The sequence below is a fragment of the Podarcis erhardii genome (genome assembly GCF_964252035.2).
Source record: "Podarcis erhardii genome assembly, chromosome: 14".
In the NCBI taxonomy this organism is placed as follows: Eukaryota; Metazoa; Chordata; class Lepidosauria; order Squamata; family Lacertidae; genus Podarcis; species Podarcis erhardii.
The window spans coordinates 32,193,347-32,210,338 of record NC_138503.1 but is presented as its reverse complement, the minus strand read 5'-3'; the positions used below and the strand labels follow the sequence as shown (position 1 = coordinate 32,210,338).

At 41.0% G+C, this 16,992-nt stretch overlaps 1 protein-coding gene and 1 long non-coding RNA gene across 16 annotated transcripts in view; one reads left to right on the top strand and one right to left on the bottom strand.

Moving 5' to 3' along the window:
* Positions 1-323: 323 nt before the first annotated feature.
* Positions 324-12,865, bottom strand: LOC309329502. Of its 5 annotated transcripts, none has more exons than XR_014151177.1 (3): positions 12,770-12,865; positions 8,817-9,049; positions 324-1,623 (listed from the first exon to the last, which is right to left on the bottom strand). It is a non-coding gene; the product is annotated as an uncharacterized lncRNA (long non-coding RNA). The 5 variants fall into 5 exon arrangements; XR_014151178.1 differs by lacking the exon at positions 12,770-12,865 and adding an exon at positions 12,335-12,438; XR_014151179.1 differs by lacking the exon at positions 12,770-12,865 and adding an exon at positions 11,065-11,143.
* Positions 11,143-16,992, top strand: part of MEIOB (meiosis specific with OB-fold) — a 21,141-nt gene continuing 15,291 nt past the window's right edge. Inside the window, exons 1-3 of one of the 11 annotated variants that reach the window (XM_081840310.1) lie at positions 11,414-11,461; positions 13,430-13,491; positions 15,816-15,899. In XM_081840310.1, the coding sequence (XP_081696436.1) occupies positions 15,831-15,899 (69 nt within the window). In that variant the 5' untranslated portion in view covers positions 11,414-11,461; positions 13,430-13,491; positions 15,816-15,830. Of the gene's footprint in view, positions 11,274-11,336; positions 12,573-12,917; positions 13,492-14,208; positions 14,350-15,815; positions 15,900-16,992 lie in introns of those variants that run through there. The other 10 variants (XM_081840303.1, XM_081840300.1, XM_081840302.1 and 7 more) reach the window with 10 other exon arrangements.

Here is a 16,992-nt window from a genome sequence, read left to right as displayed (position 1 = left end):
TTGTGCATGCAGTTTGCAAACTTCAGTCCCGCAGATGCTGGCTGAAAATTATAGCGGTGATATTCCTGGTGGTCTGATGCCCTCCACTTCCCTTTCCCAATTAATCTCCGTCTTCAGGGCGCTCCAGTAACATCATCAGGGATTGCTCCCAGGTCTCAGATTTGGGCCCTGAAATCTGAGGTTCTGGGATGCTCCTTACCTGGCAGTCCTAAGTAGGAGACATTGGCCCTCTCCCACATATTCAGAGACCATCCAGGCAGCATTTTTATTGTGCATTTGTTTGTTTATAAATCTTTGTTTTCATATTGTATATTGCAAGGCAGTACACCATCTAAGAACCCAATACAACCATTAGAAGAATAAGAACATCAGACATATCAATAAAAGCTGATTGGGGTGTTATTGTTTTGTTTGGATTATGTATTTTTTTTTATCTTATTTTTGTTTTGTTTTGAACTGCCCTGAGATCTATGGATGATGGGCAGTATACAAAGTTTGATGATGATGATGATGTTTGCTAAACTATGCATTTTAATTATGTTTAATTTCATTTTTAAAATTGATATTATTCTTGTTATGTCACTGCGCACTTTTATTTGTTTCTGAACCACCATGGTGTCTCTTCCTAAAATGAAAGGCCGTATATGAAATCTTTTTAATAATTTCTCTGTGTGATAAGAGTTTTGGCTCAAATCTCCATATGCCTGTGTGCATTCAAAACATTGGGTTACATCCAATGTTCATTCTACTCAGAATGAACTCATTGAAATCAATGGACATGGCAAATTTTAGTTTACTGATTTCTGAGTAACCCAAAATGCCATTGTAGCTCCTAAAAAGCTGTCCTCCATTCAAACTCTTCTTCTTTCCTAGCTCTGCTCCTTTCAGAAACCTTTTGGAGGAGAGGCAGAGAAACTGAACAAAAGCCAACCAAGTTACCCATGACAGCACTCGCTCCCCGCAAAACCCAGTCTCAGGAAGTGGCCTTATTCCACCCCAGCGCTATGCCCTAGTGAAGGTTATTTTGCTACGAATGATGAAATCCCCAACTTAGTTCAGACAGAAGATGTGTCTTCTCCCTCCTTCCTGCCTCCGCCCCACACCCCTCGCATGAAACGGTCCCCTGATCAAAGCTGCGGGAATGACTGGCACACAGTAATGAATACCCATCCATCCCGAGCTGAGAAAAAGGGGCCCGCATCGAAGGCAGGGCCTTTTCTTCGCAAGAGGTTTTCCCAGCTTGAAACTCCACTGTCTGTCAACTCCAATGATATGGCTGGCACTGGGGCTCTTTCCACTGTATTGCATTCTTTTATGTTTGTGAGAGTGGGGGTCGGAGAAGAAATTCTGAAGAAAGAACTGAAATGAAACTTTTAATACTGTAACATTACAGAAGCCAGTGGAGGGCCCAGGGTGAGGATACAGCAGCATGAGAATAAAAGGGGGAAAGTGGGGTGGGGAGAAAAGAATGAGATTAATAATATGAAAACACACATGCACCAAACAGAAAAACTCTGTATTGTAGTCAGAAACTTCTGGAGCATGGCAGGGAGAATCTTGCTCACAACGCCACATATTTAGAAGCTGCAGGCAGGCTGAAGATTACATTTTTCCTTCTAAGCTCTGTAGCAACAAGAGGAAAGACAGGGGGGAAATATTTGAGGAAGCTTTCCTCACTCTATCACTGTAACACAAAAAAATAAGAAGAGACTACAGGATGATGCCAGTGACCCATCTACTCCAGCATCCTGTTCTCACAGTGGCCAACCAGATGCCTGTGGGAATCCCGCAAGCAGGATCTGAGCTGAACAGCACTTTCCCTTCCTGAGGTTTCCAGCAACTGGTATTCAGAAGCACCCATCATGGACAGAAGCCATTGATAACCTTCTCCTGCATGATTCTCTCTAATCTTTTAAAACCAGTGCTTTTTTTCCAGGGGATACTCAAGGGTTCACAGTACTGGCACCTCTCTTTTTTTGGTTAAAAAGTGTGGCACTTACTGTAACAACTTCAACTTCATGGTGAGTACTGGCACCTCTTTTTCTAGTAAAAAAAAAAGCACTGTTTAAAACCATCCAATTTAGTGACCACAACTGCCTCCTGTTTGAGCAAGTTCCATAGTTGAACTATGGGCTGCATAAAGAACTTTATTTTATCTGTCCTGATTCTTCCAACATTCAGCTTCACTGGATGTCCACAAGTTCTAATGTTATGGGGGGGGGACTTTTATTATCCTCTTTATCCATGCCATGCATAAATTTGTCAACTTCTATCATGTCACCACTTACTCAACATAAGAGCAGAGGAAGCTGCATTATACCAAATCTGAACATTCATCCATCTAGCTCAGTATGCTCTATGCATTCCAGTGTTTTGGGCAAAGAACATTGCCAGCCGTAACTGGAGATGCCAGAAATTGAACCTGGGACCTTCTGCATGCAAAGCAGATACTTTTCCACTGAGCCACAACCCTTTCCCAACAGCCCTCCACTCCTCTGTCACATTCCGGAACCTGGACATCACCATTTCATTCCGTTTGCTAGGACTGGCATCACCTGTAGATCCAGCAGCCAGGACAAATATGCCATCCATCCAAAGGAAGGGCTGATGTCGGGAATAAGTGGATCTTTGTGCCAAATTCAGTGGGTCACTCCTTATGTTCTTAAGCAATGCAGGAACCACTCAATAGAAATTTTAAATCCCTCTTTTTTTTGTCTTTCGAAAAGAGAGGGGAGAGACAGAAGCTACACAGGAGATAGTGTGAAATCCATCTGTTCTTTTTATCTCCTCCTCCTCCTTTTGAATGAGGCTTTCTTCTTCCTTAATTTGATCCGTGTTGCTATCAGCAAAAAGAGCACTGAAAAGCCATACATCGCATTCAGCCAAAAGCAGATAATGGAGAAAAACTCATAGCCGGAAGAATTTCATACGCCAGTGATCCAATCTATCCTTTTCTTTTTGAAATGGAGAGTGGCTACTTGAGAACAATGCAAAAAAACCTGATTCTATAGATTCACCTGACTACAGGTGAACATTTGCCCTAACTGGAGGGCATTTTGCACACCAGATAGCATCCTCTTCCGTTATTTAGAAAAATGAGGCTGGGTTTGGTTGTTGTTTTTTTAAAAAAAGTCTAGTATCTGATTGGCAGGCCAGCCTGAGAATAAATAAATTTGTTATTCTTTCAGGGTAGGGGGGGGAGCAGATATGAAGTTGTAAATCAACATAGCGTCCCTTTTCAAATGCAACGCTAAATGATGGTTTAGCATTACATGACTGAGCCTCAGGCTTGAATGATTTCTCCTCCCCTCTCCTCTGCTTCTACTTTTAAACTAACCACAGCTCCCCATTTTGTCAAAGTATGGGAGAACACTATGGCTTACAACCTTGACTTGTTCAATAACCATAGTACAGACTATTCATTTCCCAAGATTGGACATTACAGGGAACCATAGTTAGTTTAAAACTGGAAGTGGATGCTTCTAGTCTTCTCCTCTTGCAGCTGTGACAGAGGAGGGCAGTGTGAAGTGTACATGTTACACACCTAGGGTTACTTTAGAGATGGCACAGGGGAAAGATCACCAAAGAGTTGTCGTTCTGTATGCTCCAAAGGCAAGTGCTGATAACACAAGGAGCTTAAGTTTCAAGACAATGGTGTTCAGGTTCTGTTACCCACAATGGAACTTCAAGGGGGAAAGCTTAAGTTACTCCAAAAGAAGTTACAGGAGCACTCCAAATCATTTGTTCGTGTATGTACACAGAAACTAGTAGATCTAGCTGAAAGATTTGAATAGATCATTGCAATACCTAATCATTTGTATTTTCTAAGATTACTGTACAGTGGTACCTCGGGTTACATATGCTTCAGGTTACAGACGCTTCAGATTACAGACTCCGCTAACCCAGAAATAGTACCTCGGGTTAAGAACTTTGCTTCAGGATGAGAACAGAAATCGTGCTCCAGCGGCGCGGTGGCAGCGGGAGGCTCCATTAGCTAAAGTGGTGCTTCAGGTTAAGAGCAGTTTCAGGTTAAGAACGGAGCTCTAGAACGAATTAAGTTCTTAACCCAAGGTACCACTGTATAAGCTTAGAAGGTAATATTAATCATATTAGAAGGGGGCATGGCTATGAGGGGGTATGGCTATGGCTATCTTTAAGGGATCTGACACTTCTGAATTTGCCACTGTGCTACTGGGAAGAACCAACCACTGATTTCTACAAGGGCAAGGCAGACACTAAGAAGGAGGAAGATGACAGCTGCTACTATACCCTAGACTGGAAAAAGGCAGGTGTAAGCCGGTCAAGGGCAGACTTAGACCAGTGAGGCAGTGGCTCATCGGGACTTACAGACTAGCCTCAAATGCCTAAAATGGTTTGAATGGCAGAATATCAGTTCTGCAAATAATAATGATGATGATGATGATGCATCCCTTGGCTCTAAGGGTCTAGTCACTGAAAACAGGCACCCAAAGATGACAAGAGCATGGCTTCCAGTTTCAGTTTTGCATTATAGCTACCCACAGGCCTGGCTGAGAATTGGTGCCAGAATCCCCATGTTGCATACAGTTTGTCTCACTTGCTTGAGCTATCTAGTGCCATTTGTTCAATAAGCAGCACCCAAACCTATATGTCCTGGGGTATGCACAGTTTGGAGAGGTGGGTGGCCTTTGCCTTTCAGCCAGAAGACTGAACAGATGGTCTTCTTTGACTGCTCTTGCATTTATGGTGCTGAGTTGGGGAACCTCTAATTACCATAAATATTTTGTACAGTTTAAAGCTGGTAGGGGGGAGATAGGTCACAGAAGGATTTTCCTCCCTTTTTGGTGTGACCAAGATTGGACAAAAATAGATGTTCCCAGTTCGCAGAAGAGCTCTCTCTGCTCTCCACCCAAACCAAAATGAGCTTGTCACCCCTCCGGCATGTCATTTGTCATCAAGCGGTGTATAATTATAATGGACTTTATTGACATTGTAACTATGAGTGCACAGGTGGTATTCATTTTCAGCACTTTAATTGAAGACAATGAAAGATCTTGTAATACGGAGCCGACATGGTGGATTAATCAGACTAGACCTCAGCTTTCAATAGCCATGACCTTCAGGTCATAAAATTACCGATCAGGAGTTTAAAAAAAAAATTATGATACAGAAGTGGAATACTATTGATTTCTTTTATTTTTAAACATAGAGCAAATGGAAAGATGAACTGGCTTGCTTAGTTTTCATGAGGATCCAAGGAGTAAAGCACCTTGATGGATACAAATAAGAGGTGCAAATATAAATTGTAATCCTTGTGTCAAATATTGCACACAGAAGCAAGATTTGCACAGGAATCTACCACTTAACCCAAACTGCCATACCCCAGCCTTGAAGAATGAACACACTTGCTTGGAATTCAACTCAATTTCAGTGAAGCCGATTTCATATAAATGGGTTTCGGTGTAGGGCAGGGACAGCCCAGAAGCTGAATAAGGCCCTTGCTATAGGCCATGACCTCTCCCTAGGCCACACCCCTTCTCCCTAAGCCACACCCTCACTAGCCCTGTTTTGCATCCTCCTTGTGTCAGGACTCTGCTCTTGAATAAATCTATGTTGGCCATCATTATCTCCACCTTGGACCTGGCTCCTTAATATTAGCACCGGAATTGTCTCAAAGAACATGATTCTGAGGCCATGGAACTGAGGGGAAATAATGGAGAATCACAAATCATACAACCTGCAATGCTGCTCATGGTGGCTTTATTCATGCTTCAGTGTTCCTTGGGGGATCAGGAGGCAAGCCATCCAGTAAAGCTAAAAGTTGGAAGATTCGGGAGGGACAACAAGAAGTCCTTCTTCACATAGCAGATAGCATTTGCTACCACAAGTAGTATTGATGGCCACCAACTTGGATGGCTTTAAAAGAGGATTAGACAAATTCATGAGAGATAAGGCTATCAATGGCTGCTAACCACAGTGGCTGTGTTCTACCTCCACTGTCAGAGGCAATTGGCCTCTGAACACCAGCCACTGGGAAGTGCAGGTTTGTGTGTTGGGGGGGCAGCGGGGCTGTTCTGCTAATGGCCTACTTGTGGGCTTCCCAGAAGCATCCAGTTGAGCACTGTCATGGGCAGACTTTGGTCTTTCAAATTTCAGAGGTGCCCTGTGCGAGGTCAAATTGTTGCACCTTCCCCACTTCCTTTCTGCTCAGTTCACAACACCATAGGCCTGATGCCACTGCAACTAAACTGGTTGTACTGCCCTAAATCGTCCTCTGTCACTGTGAGAACAGGATGCTGGACTGATGGGTCTTTGCTGTGATCCAGCTGCAGGGCTTTTCTTAACTGAATAGATTATGCCTGGACTAGTCAGAGTCTCTTACCTAAGAACTAGAAAAGGCTGTGTCCTTGTCTCTAAAGGGGTTTACAGTTCTGCAGCAGTGTGGACAGAGATTTCATTGTCCTTGTCAAAGGCCCATTTTTTGTCATCAGCTGCACTGAAGAGACAACAGACAGTCTGACTGCTGTTTTACTGGAAAACCAAGTACCCTCTCTTACTGCAGCCCCTATCTCTCATCCATTGTCTTTGAATCTCCTGCCTTTCTGAGGCACCCTGCCCCATTCAATTTACAAGTCACAATGCTTTTATTCCTCTGGTTACATTCGCTTCTTCATCCTGTCTACTTCCAACTGGAGAAATTAATCTGAATGACTGTGAAAAGGGACCTAAGCTGTTCATGAAATCATTTCCGAAGTAGGGGCTGCTATGCCAGACCCCTTCTGGGATGTCTCTGTCCACCACGGTGAGAAGGACAATTCCAGTCACTGCCAGTTCAGGAAGTGGGAGAAAAGTAAAGACAAGGCTGAAACAAATGTAAAAGAGGTAGCAACAGAGACAGTGGCCATGCGCTCTATTTTACAGATGACACTTTCTATTTGTAGCCCATTCTAAAAATTAGAAGAGCCTGGCTGCTGGATCAGTCCAAAAGCCCAGCTCTCCAGCATCATCTTCCCACAGTGGCCAACCAGATGCCCCAATGGGAAGTCCTCAAGCAGAATCCACTAAGGATGGGGCAGGTTTTAGTTCAGAAACATCTGGAGGATATCATATTGGCTACCCCTACTGAACCTCATTTCACAAAGAGAGCTAGGAAGGGAGGCAAACACATCAGAACTGCTCCAGTCGGATCACAACACCACTGCAACATCAAGTGCCATGTTAGCCCAAAAGGGCCAAACACCATGAGAACCTAAGAAGAGCCTGGTTGCCAGCATATGTCTTCCAACATCCTCTTCTCACAGCGGTCTGGAAAGCAGGGTATGAGTGCTTTGCCACTTGTGATTCCCAGCAACTGGTATTCAAAGACATAGGCTGTGTCCATATCATCTTTAAAGCACATTCTACTCCCATGCAAAGAACCTGAGGAAATGTCATTTGTTAAGGGTGCTGGGAATTGTAGCTCTATGGTATGTACATAGCCATTTTGCTTCTGATTCCCTTAAGAACTACTGTATATGAAGAAAGAGCAAGGCCCATTAGCAGTTAGCACCAGGACAACAGACTCAGCAGGCCCACATGTCTCTTGGTCACAGTCCTCCCAGCTGTAGAGATATATAATTCTATTCTTCTAAATTTTCGCCAGTAAGTATGTAAACCAGCATATGCAAAAGTGAAGCACACCTGTGCCTCCCCCTTTTTTGTGTGTGTGTGTGGCCTCCCTAGGAACAGGATTAGGAAAATCCTCTTGATGCTCAGCAAGCAAGCATGCTTGACCCAGAAGAAAACTTTTATGGGAATCAGAAAGTACAGTACCATATGACATGTTCCAGCCTATGATAAGGAAACCTGACTCCTGGACAAGCAAGGGAGAGATTTCACAACAGTTTACAAAAAAGAAGCTGCTGCACCTCAGTAGTAAAGCATATGCTTTTCATGCAGAAAGTCCCAGGTTCAGTCCCCAGCAACTCCAAGTGGGACTGAGAAAGATCTGTATATGAAATCCTGCAGAGCCACTGCCAATCAGAGTAGGCAATACTGTGCTAGATGGGCAAGTAACCTGATAAGACAGCTTTCTATACTCCTAGAGAGAAAAAGAGAACATGACCAAACACAAACCACATGGAGGACAAAGCTATCAATGGCTACTAGCCATTGTGGCTATACTCTGCTTCCACAGAGGCTAAATGCTTCTGAAAACCAGTTGATGGAAACCACAGTGGGGAGAGTGCTATTGTACTCAGGTCCTATCTGAGGGCTTCCCATAGGCATCTGGTTAACCACTAGAACAGAATGATGAACTAGATGGGCCATTGGCCTGATCCAGCAGGCACTTCTTATGTTCTTACAAAAAGGGAAGGAAAGCCTCAAAATGATACTGAAAAGTATATGAAATATTAGTCTGTTCTAGATGGGTTCCCAGTGCTCCCTCATCCCCAAAAGACCAGTTTTGGCCTCTGGGTGTACTTATTGTCCCAGCCTGCTGCAGAGATATAGTACCACACTCTTTTATACTTATTATATGTATAATATACATATTTTTGCATGCAATTGTTAGTATGATTTTGCATATTAGTCACACTTTTAAAAAAATACAAGAGATCGTCTGTGAACAAAACTTGAGTGGGTCGAAACAGCTAAATTCTGCATTTAAATCTGTATGAAAGATTCCCTCTCCGTCCTTGCAACCAACTGTATTATCTGTATCTGCTGTTCAATAACCTCCAGATAACCTTAACGCTCTTTACCTTTGTGGACAGGAGATCATCCATCCTAAATGTCGTGGCTTTTTGTTTCCAGGAGCTGCAGTGAGTTAAACATCTATTTAAAAAATGTGTTACCTGTGTCAGAATATGGCTGCCATGCTGAGCCCTGAGGTTGACACCTGGCGTGTTTGGGGGAGGAGGCAGATGTTTTCTGATAGCGTTTCTGTTGCCACTGCATCGAGAGCTACACCAGCCGTGACCTCTGTGCACTCACCCTTGACTTCTTTATCAAGTCCAAGACACACACAATGTCTCGCCTCCATAGCTGTTCATATTCATCAGGGGCTGGTAGTTCTGACAAGTCAATGCTATTGTGGGGGAAGATTTAAAAGAGAGAAGAGGAGGGGGGATCACTTTCATGCCATTGTTGTCACATTTAAAGCGGGGGGGGGGGAGCAGGCACAATTTTCTTCCTGCATCAGAGATGCTGTTTCCGTGATGAGGAGGGCAAAGTCTCTCTGGCCATACAGCTGATCTGGGGAGCCAAGCATGGCGTGCGCTGAAGCAAGAATGGGTTTTCTGGAAAAGCTGGTTATGACGACGTGTCGAGAGCCAGACGGCCTTTTCATAACTGGCTTTCAACAGAAATTCATTTATTCAAATGAAAACCACACCAAGGCAGCAAGCAGCTGGCAAGTGTGTGCGCTCATTTCAATTCTAGGTGTTTGGCTGGTGCGGGAATAGGACTGGAAGAATGGCTGGGTACAAACCATACATTTAGAGCACATTGCTTTTTGCCCAAAGAATCCTGAGAACTGTAATTTGCTACGGGTGCTGGGAATTATAGCTGCAGGGGTAAGCTATAGTTCCCAGGATTCTTTGGAAAGAAATAATGTGCTTTAAACATATGGTACGTATGAAGCCACCATTTCTAGTTATGACTGAAAATATTTGGAGGCTTGAGGCAGAAAATCCAAATAGCACACCATACTCCAATGGTGGTTTGAAAATATATTAATAAACTGATAATTTGCTACCCCTTCCTGGTGCTGCCACCTCAAGTGGACTGCATCATCACACCCAAAAGGGGCGAACCCTAAGCATTTCTGAGCTAACTGTAAAACAATGCTTATATTTTAGTTACATTTTTATAAACTGGGAAGGGCCATAAATTGGTAATAATCTGTTCTGCATGCAAAAGGTCCCAGGTTCAATCCACAATATCTGCAGATGGGGCTAGGAGAGTCCCCTGTCTGAAACCCTGGCAGCACTGCTGCCAGTCAGTGTAGACAATACTGAGCTAGATGAAACAATAAGCTGACTTGGTATAAGTTTGCTTTTAAAGGGTACATTTTGACTTTTATACCTCACCCTTCTCCTTCTCTCAAAACCACTATCTGTTTAGGCCTGGCATAGGCAAACTTGGCCCTCCAGATGTTTTGGGACTACAACTCCCATGATCCCTAGCTAACAGGACCAGTAGTCAGGGATGATGGGAATTGTAGTCCCAAAAACATCTGGAGGGCCGAGTTTGCCTATGCCTGATTTAGGCCCTCCGGTGAATGAATGTGGAGGAAAAGTGTTGTCACCAATGTTAGTTCTACTCAGAGTAGACACACTAGCATTAATTGACATGGCTAAGATAGGTTCGTTAACTTCAGTAGGTCTACTCTGAATAAAAAGCATTCCACTTAGCAAAGATTCCAACTGAGAAAATCTTTTGAGTTTGGAACTTCGTTTACATCTGTCCTCTCACCACCCTTCAATTGGATATTATGTTGAAACACTCATCCAGTCAAAAACATGCATTGCCAGAGAGCAGAAATATCTTGGATAAGCTTGAGGTTCAACTATTTAAGCACATAAACCCACACAAAACTCTACTTTTAGTAAAACTTAGTTGGATTTATCCCAAAGGGTGTACAAAACATGACAAATATTTGGCTCCACAAGCTTTCAGCTTCAAAACTAGTTTTGTAAAATCATACTACAGTACAGTATTTATTTCCATTTACAGTATAGACCACCCTTCATCCATCAACAGTCCTAGGGCTGATCACAACAACAAACACATACCCAACAAATTAAAATTCAAAATCACAACAACCTAAATATGAAGCCAAACCAAGTTTTATTATTGTTTATAACCCATGGCCATTACAATATAGACACAAAATACTTATGTGTAAAACACAGAAAAGGGTCATCAATCAGTAAAACAGGTATAAACCCTGAAAATAAGCAGGATTTAAAACATTTGTTTAGTTAAAAGCTCCCCTCGATATTTAGCGCTGATCTGACTCAGGAAGAGTTTGTGCAGAGTAATCACTGAATAACCTTATCTTCTAGTCAATGTCAATGAAGTTTTCACCCACTCACACACCCTCTTGATCAAAGCAAAATCAGTTCCCCATAACAATCCCCCAACCACGTGGAAGTCTCTCCCTTTGCCAGTCTGCTTTCTGCTACTGGCCCTTTAAGGAGCTGGCACGAGGAACACGAGGCAACCGTTGCGAAATATTTGCCAGCTGGCGCGCCTGCGGGCTGAGAGCTGATGCGTTTTCCCGCCCAAACTGTGGTGGCTGTTTTTGTGTAACGGGACACGATTGCAGAGAGAGGCAGTGCAGGAGAGCACCTCCTATATATATATATATATATATATATATATATATATATATATATACACACTTTGCATGAGGAAAGAGTGTTGTTTATTCAAAACATACATATAAGCCCCATTGTCTGCCAAAAAGAAAGGAAAAAAGAACAAAGCCTAGAGTGTATTATTTTTTTTTCATTTATGAATTGTTTCCTATAAAACATCCTGCAGCGATTTAACAATAAAACTGTACAAACTGAAACTCATGAAAGGCTAATAAAAATAGCACATGCCCTGTCCCCTAATGTAAACTTCTGAGGGAAACATACACTTTTTTCTCTCTCTGAAGAGGTCAGGGGTATGTACGTAGTTTCCCCCTTTCTGTTTTTTTCAGACCTCTTGTGATTATTGTTACCTCAGAATCACAAATACCCTTGGTTGTTAACAGAATATTAAGACAAATACACATACACAGCTGTAGTCAGTGCTAGTGCTGCTCAAGAGTAGACCCATCAGAATTGCTACGGACCTCTTGGACCGGGGTTTTGTTGGGGGATTTTGTTGCTGCTATTGATATTTTTTGTATATTTATTTTTGGATCTTTTGTTTTATGTGCACATTATTCAATTTGGTTGTGTTCTTTTTGATGTGTTTTATTTATTGTTTAGTTTTATTGTATTTGTAATTATGTAAATATTTTCATGTTGTCAGTTGCCTTGAGTATGGCTTTAACAATGGAAAGGTGGCATACAAATAGTATCTTAACACCTTTATGTAAATTCTGAGGCAGCAAATAAATGATGTAAATAAATAAATTCACAAATACACTTGGGGTATACAAATTTAGCCTCCACCTTTTTCATTTAATCTTAAATATATCCAAGGACAAGTTCTGAATGGTGCTGTGACTCTTGACTGCTTCTCCTCACAGACACTTGAAATGGGCATCTGTGATTAGTACCTCATAATTCTATTTCTGTGAAGGATTTACCTCAGGAGTCTCCATTCTGTCAGTCTTGGTACACAGAGATCAAGGTTCATTACTTAAACCTACCTGTGTTGGGTAGGTAGCTGTTGTTCTCATATACCCTTTTTCATATACTTTTCATTTTCTCAGCAAAAATGACAATTTTAATCCCTCATCATAAGCTCAAACAACATTTTCTTCCTCAGACACAGTGACTTCTTGCTTGCTCTACCCTTGTTTGGACCCTCGTTTTGGCCCACTCCATATTTAATAATCTGGAATAATCCAGAGAATCTCTCTTCCCACTGAGCTTTTTTTGCTCAAGGTACAAACAATTATAATGTAGTAGTAGAAATAATAATAATATCCTAGTTTCCCCTGATTAGCATGCCTACTTCATCTAGCAATCATTGATGAGGTGAACAGCCCTTCAGCAAATCTCATTGTGTGAATATAATACAGGGTGAAAACAGTGTTAAGAAATGCCCAATCCACATTTTGGCTGAAAAATTCTATACCCACCCATTGGGAAGTAAGCCTCATTGAGTTGAATTACTTTCAAGTAGACTGTAGGATTGTACTGTAAACTGTCTTTACAATGTAGCATCCCCATTTCCATCTTTTCTTAACTATACTGTACTCTGTATTTGGGAAGGGGGGTTCCATTCCTTCTAGGATTGCCATGTCCTCTTTTTCCAGGACACGTCCTCTTTTTCATGGGTATGTAAAATGAAAGTCGTTACTGTATAGCGATCCATAATTAAAAGTAGAAGTCAACAAATGTGTCCTTTTTTTTGCTCTTCAGAATATGGCACCTTACTTCTTCCTCCATTAAACTGGCCCTCACAAAATTGGCCAGCAAAGTCATGACTTCTTTAGTCCATCCCTTTTACATCCCCCATTTGTCTTAGTGCTTACTGAAAAAGGATCTATGAATAGATTTCTGTTTTCAGTTAAAAGCAGTTGCAACATACTCTACTGGCAGTTATTCCGCTCAGTTAAATAGGGCGTATTGGGGTGCAGTTTTATGTCTAACCATATGTGTAACCATTCTTAATGCCCTCACAATTCCCAGAGTTCCTTGCAGGGCACAATGGCCATTTACTGATTTAGGTTGGCAAGATAAGACAATATCCGTACTTTCAATTTAAACTGATTTAATTGTCACACTTTCATGCACAGTATCCTGGTAATTGCAGTTTTCTGAAGGCTAGTGAACTTCTAACAGAGAAACAGCTTTTGCAGTTGAGTAATACAGCATGCTGAGGGGAAATACTGAACCCCCCATTATAAGATATACTCTTGAGTTCTTGTTGATTTTGGTGTCACAGTTTGGCTTATTATCTTGGCAGTGCTGGCAACAAGCAGCTTCATACCTACGACTCTTTTTAAATCTCATTATATCCAGCTTGAGATGCAGAAGATGCTTAACCCTCCTTTAGTGATTCCACACTATTTAATATTACAATTCAGATGTATCCACCAGTAACACTTTACATATTTTAAAAACTTTGTCTTTTAAATGCCTCTTTGAGGTAATCTGATTCAGTCATTAAAAAAAAAAGCCCACTAATCCATTTTCAATGGGCAATGAATTATTTAACACTGTATTTGAGGGAAGAATATACGATTGATAGTTGCCTAGGAGGCATAATTGGGCTGCATCTTGCTGCCTAAGACAGCTGGAAGTTTCTGTTTCTTTCCAAGTTAGAATTTTTAAATATGGAAATAGGGCACCTTAACTTTCGAAGGATCTATAGGAAAAAATAACTAGAAGTTAAAAGGGAAGACTTTCAGAATATATTAGCTGGATACACTTTATCCATGTTTAAAAAATAATAATAATCAAACGTTGTGAAATAACCACAGTTCTGTTTGTTATGTATTATCTCCAGACAGCATTCATTTATTTTCACTTATCTAAGATATGCCAGAGATGGCCTGATGGATGAAAAGTAAAAAAGAAAGCCCAACAAAACACAACTCTGATATCTGTCAGTGAATATGAGTACAGTCCAAGGAAAACAGCTTTGAGAACTGACATTACAAAGGGCTTTTAGGCACACTGTCAGTGTACTGATTGTGACTCCTTTTTGATGCCAGTATGTGTGAGGCTTGGAAGTTTTGAACATCCCACAAAAAGTCATTTTTACTTTACAATCTGGGTTTTAAAATGAATGTTTTACAATATACCAGAAAGTCACTAAGGAACCACAACACTTTTTGGCTTCTTGGTGCTGCAGACTTATGGCAGACAATTTTTAGAATTCAGCTTTTGTTAACTCCTAAAAACCCTTTTACTGTTTTTATTGGTTTCTGCTGTTCATTTTTTTGAAAAAAAAATATTCTTGCTGCTGCCATCAGTAGTTCCTTAATCCTTTTTATCTTTTTAGAAATACTGAATGCCAGGAGAATAAACATAAAGGAATAGGCTGAGTGGGTGGTGCTAGTGATAGGGTGGGGGTGGACAAATGCCTTCCCCCAAAATTCCCTGTACAGTGTCTGCGCACTGTCTGAATTAGAAATATAGAATGTCAACAGAATGTCAACTGTTTCAAAATGTCTAAGTTTGTAATAAATTCAAAGAGCTGCTGTAGGCTAGTCCAGAGGCTTGGGCTAGAGTGCATTTGGGGAGGGGGGCTTTTGAGTCTTTCTCTTTGAGAAACATAAATTCTTCAGGCACATGGAACCAATTGCAAAGTTCTTTGGATATTGGGCACAGCTTCTTGCTGTGGTAATTTTAACTTTTCTTGAAATGGAATTTAATTTTTTTTAAAAAAAAAAAAAGCAGCAGAAGCAGATAGTTTCTTTAATATATATAATTTATATAATTTTTGCCCCATCCTACCTCCTGGGAGTTCAGAACTGTGGACAGTGGGTGTCTTTATCTTGTTTTCATTTAACATTTAAAAGTTGACTAGGTTGGTAAGAGACTGTGGTTTACTCATTTAGCTATAACTGAAGATTTGACCCCAGACTTTTCTAATCTCAAGTCCAATAGTCCATGCACAACAGAAGCTGGATTGTTTTACACAAAATTGAACAATAGAGCAAGATGAGAGCTGATGGATAGAAAAATGACGTAGGGGCCAAAGCTGATGCAATGCTCTTCCCTCATGGGATAGTATCCACCAAAAATATCCACAGATAAAAAGCATCAAAGTAGTCATGTGAAATCCATATAGGTTATTACTGTTCTGTATTTACTACTTTTGCACATCTTGAAATCTGTTCAGAAACTGCCACACACATATCATGTCTATCATGAGCCAATTTCAAGCATGCAAAAGTGCCAACATGATCTGAAAGGGTTACATTTTAAAAAGTGAAATTAAATTAAAAAATGTAATTTTTTAAATCATCTGATCCAATAAAAGAACATAAGTGTTTTTGACAAGTTGAAACAGTTTTGTTATCTATGTTTGGCCATTGCAGCAAAGAAGTCATCCAGAAAGCAGGTGCTGTATATCAAATTAGCTTTTTAAAGAAAATGGCTTCTCTGCAGAATACTCTAAGTGATTTGTTTTGATTTTGCTCTCTTTAAAAGCTCTAACATACTTTTCTGTAGTTTCAGATAAAGAGAATGGCCTACTCGGTTCCAACACAAAATTTTGTAGCCATTTCAGATGTGCATCCAAATCTTGCTCGTCCTGTAGGTCTTGGTGACATAAGTCTTTTTTGTTCTCCAGTGAAACTGTATATCACTATATTATATTACTGCAAAATTATGTAATTGGTTGTCTTTATATACTCACAGCATTGGCATAATTATTAGGCACAAAGTATGTTAGCTTCTCTTTGTGTACCCTCAGAAAGTGAAAACTGATACTTCTGTTGACCACAGAGTGTGGATGCCACAACTATTGATGTTGACTGGACAGTTCATTGACTGAAGTATCAGAGACTTCTTTGTATTTTCTTTAAATAGATGTTGTGTTGATAATTTTTACAGAGTCTGCATTATAGTATCACAATACATTGGAAATGTATTCTTTTGGACTATGGACACCAGATTGGAAACTGTGAGCGTTACTCACATGGATAGTCCCATTCATGCACAGCTTCCCTTGACTTCCCTTGAGCATTTGAAAAAAATGATAATTGAGGCAAAAATTTCCATCTCTGTCTGTTGTTTCTTAACTATTAAATGCATGTCAGTGTTCCAGAGAGAGCAAGGATTTGTATGGATACTGGTGTATGTGCATATCTCCGTGTACTCTGACCTTAACAAGCACACATTGCACCTTTCAATCAGATCTGCTCAGAGTTGAGCCCCAAGGCATTTTGCCCCTATAACTTCTGCATTATAACTTCTTAGAACTCATTATGATCATTGACAGGTGAACCTGCTCATAATCTGGATTCCATATTAAAAATGAAGGTTGAATATCCAAACTGCCCGTTACATCCAAAGATCTTCAGCCTGGTTCTATACTGCAACCGTTAAAGTAGCTAAAGCTATGCTGCTTTCTCCTATTTGTGATTAGTAAGCTGTAGTATCTCTTGTGCTGCGTGTGTGCACTCACATGCTGATAGCTGTTACATTACAAGCGTTGCCAATGGCCTTGCGTTCCACATCAGTTCAAGTCCACACCCTCCTTCAAAGCCCCTGGCATGGCATAGCTGCATCATGCAGGAGTTGCTGAGCACTGGTACATTTGTACCAACATCTCTAGCTGCCCAATTCACATAGCAGAATCAACTCACAGGACCAGATCAAAGGGATAAGGCAGGAATGGGGAACC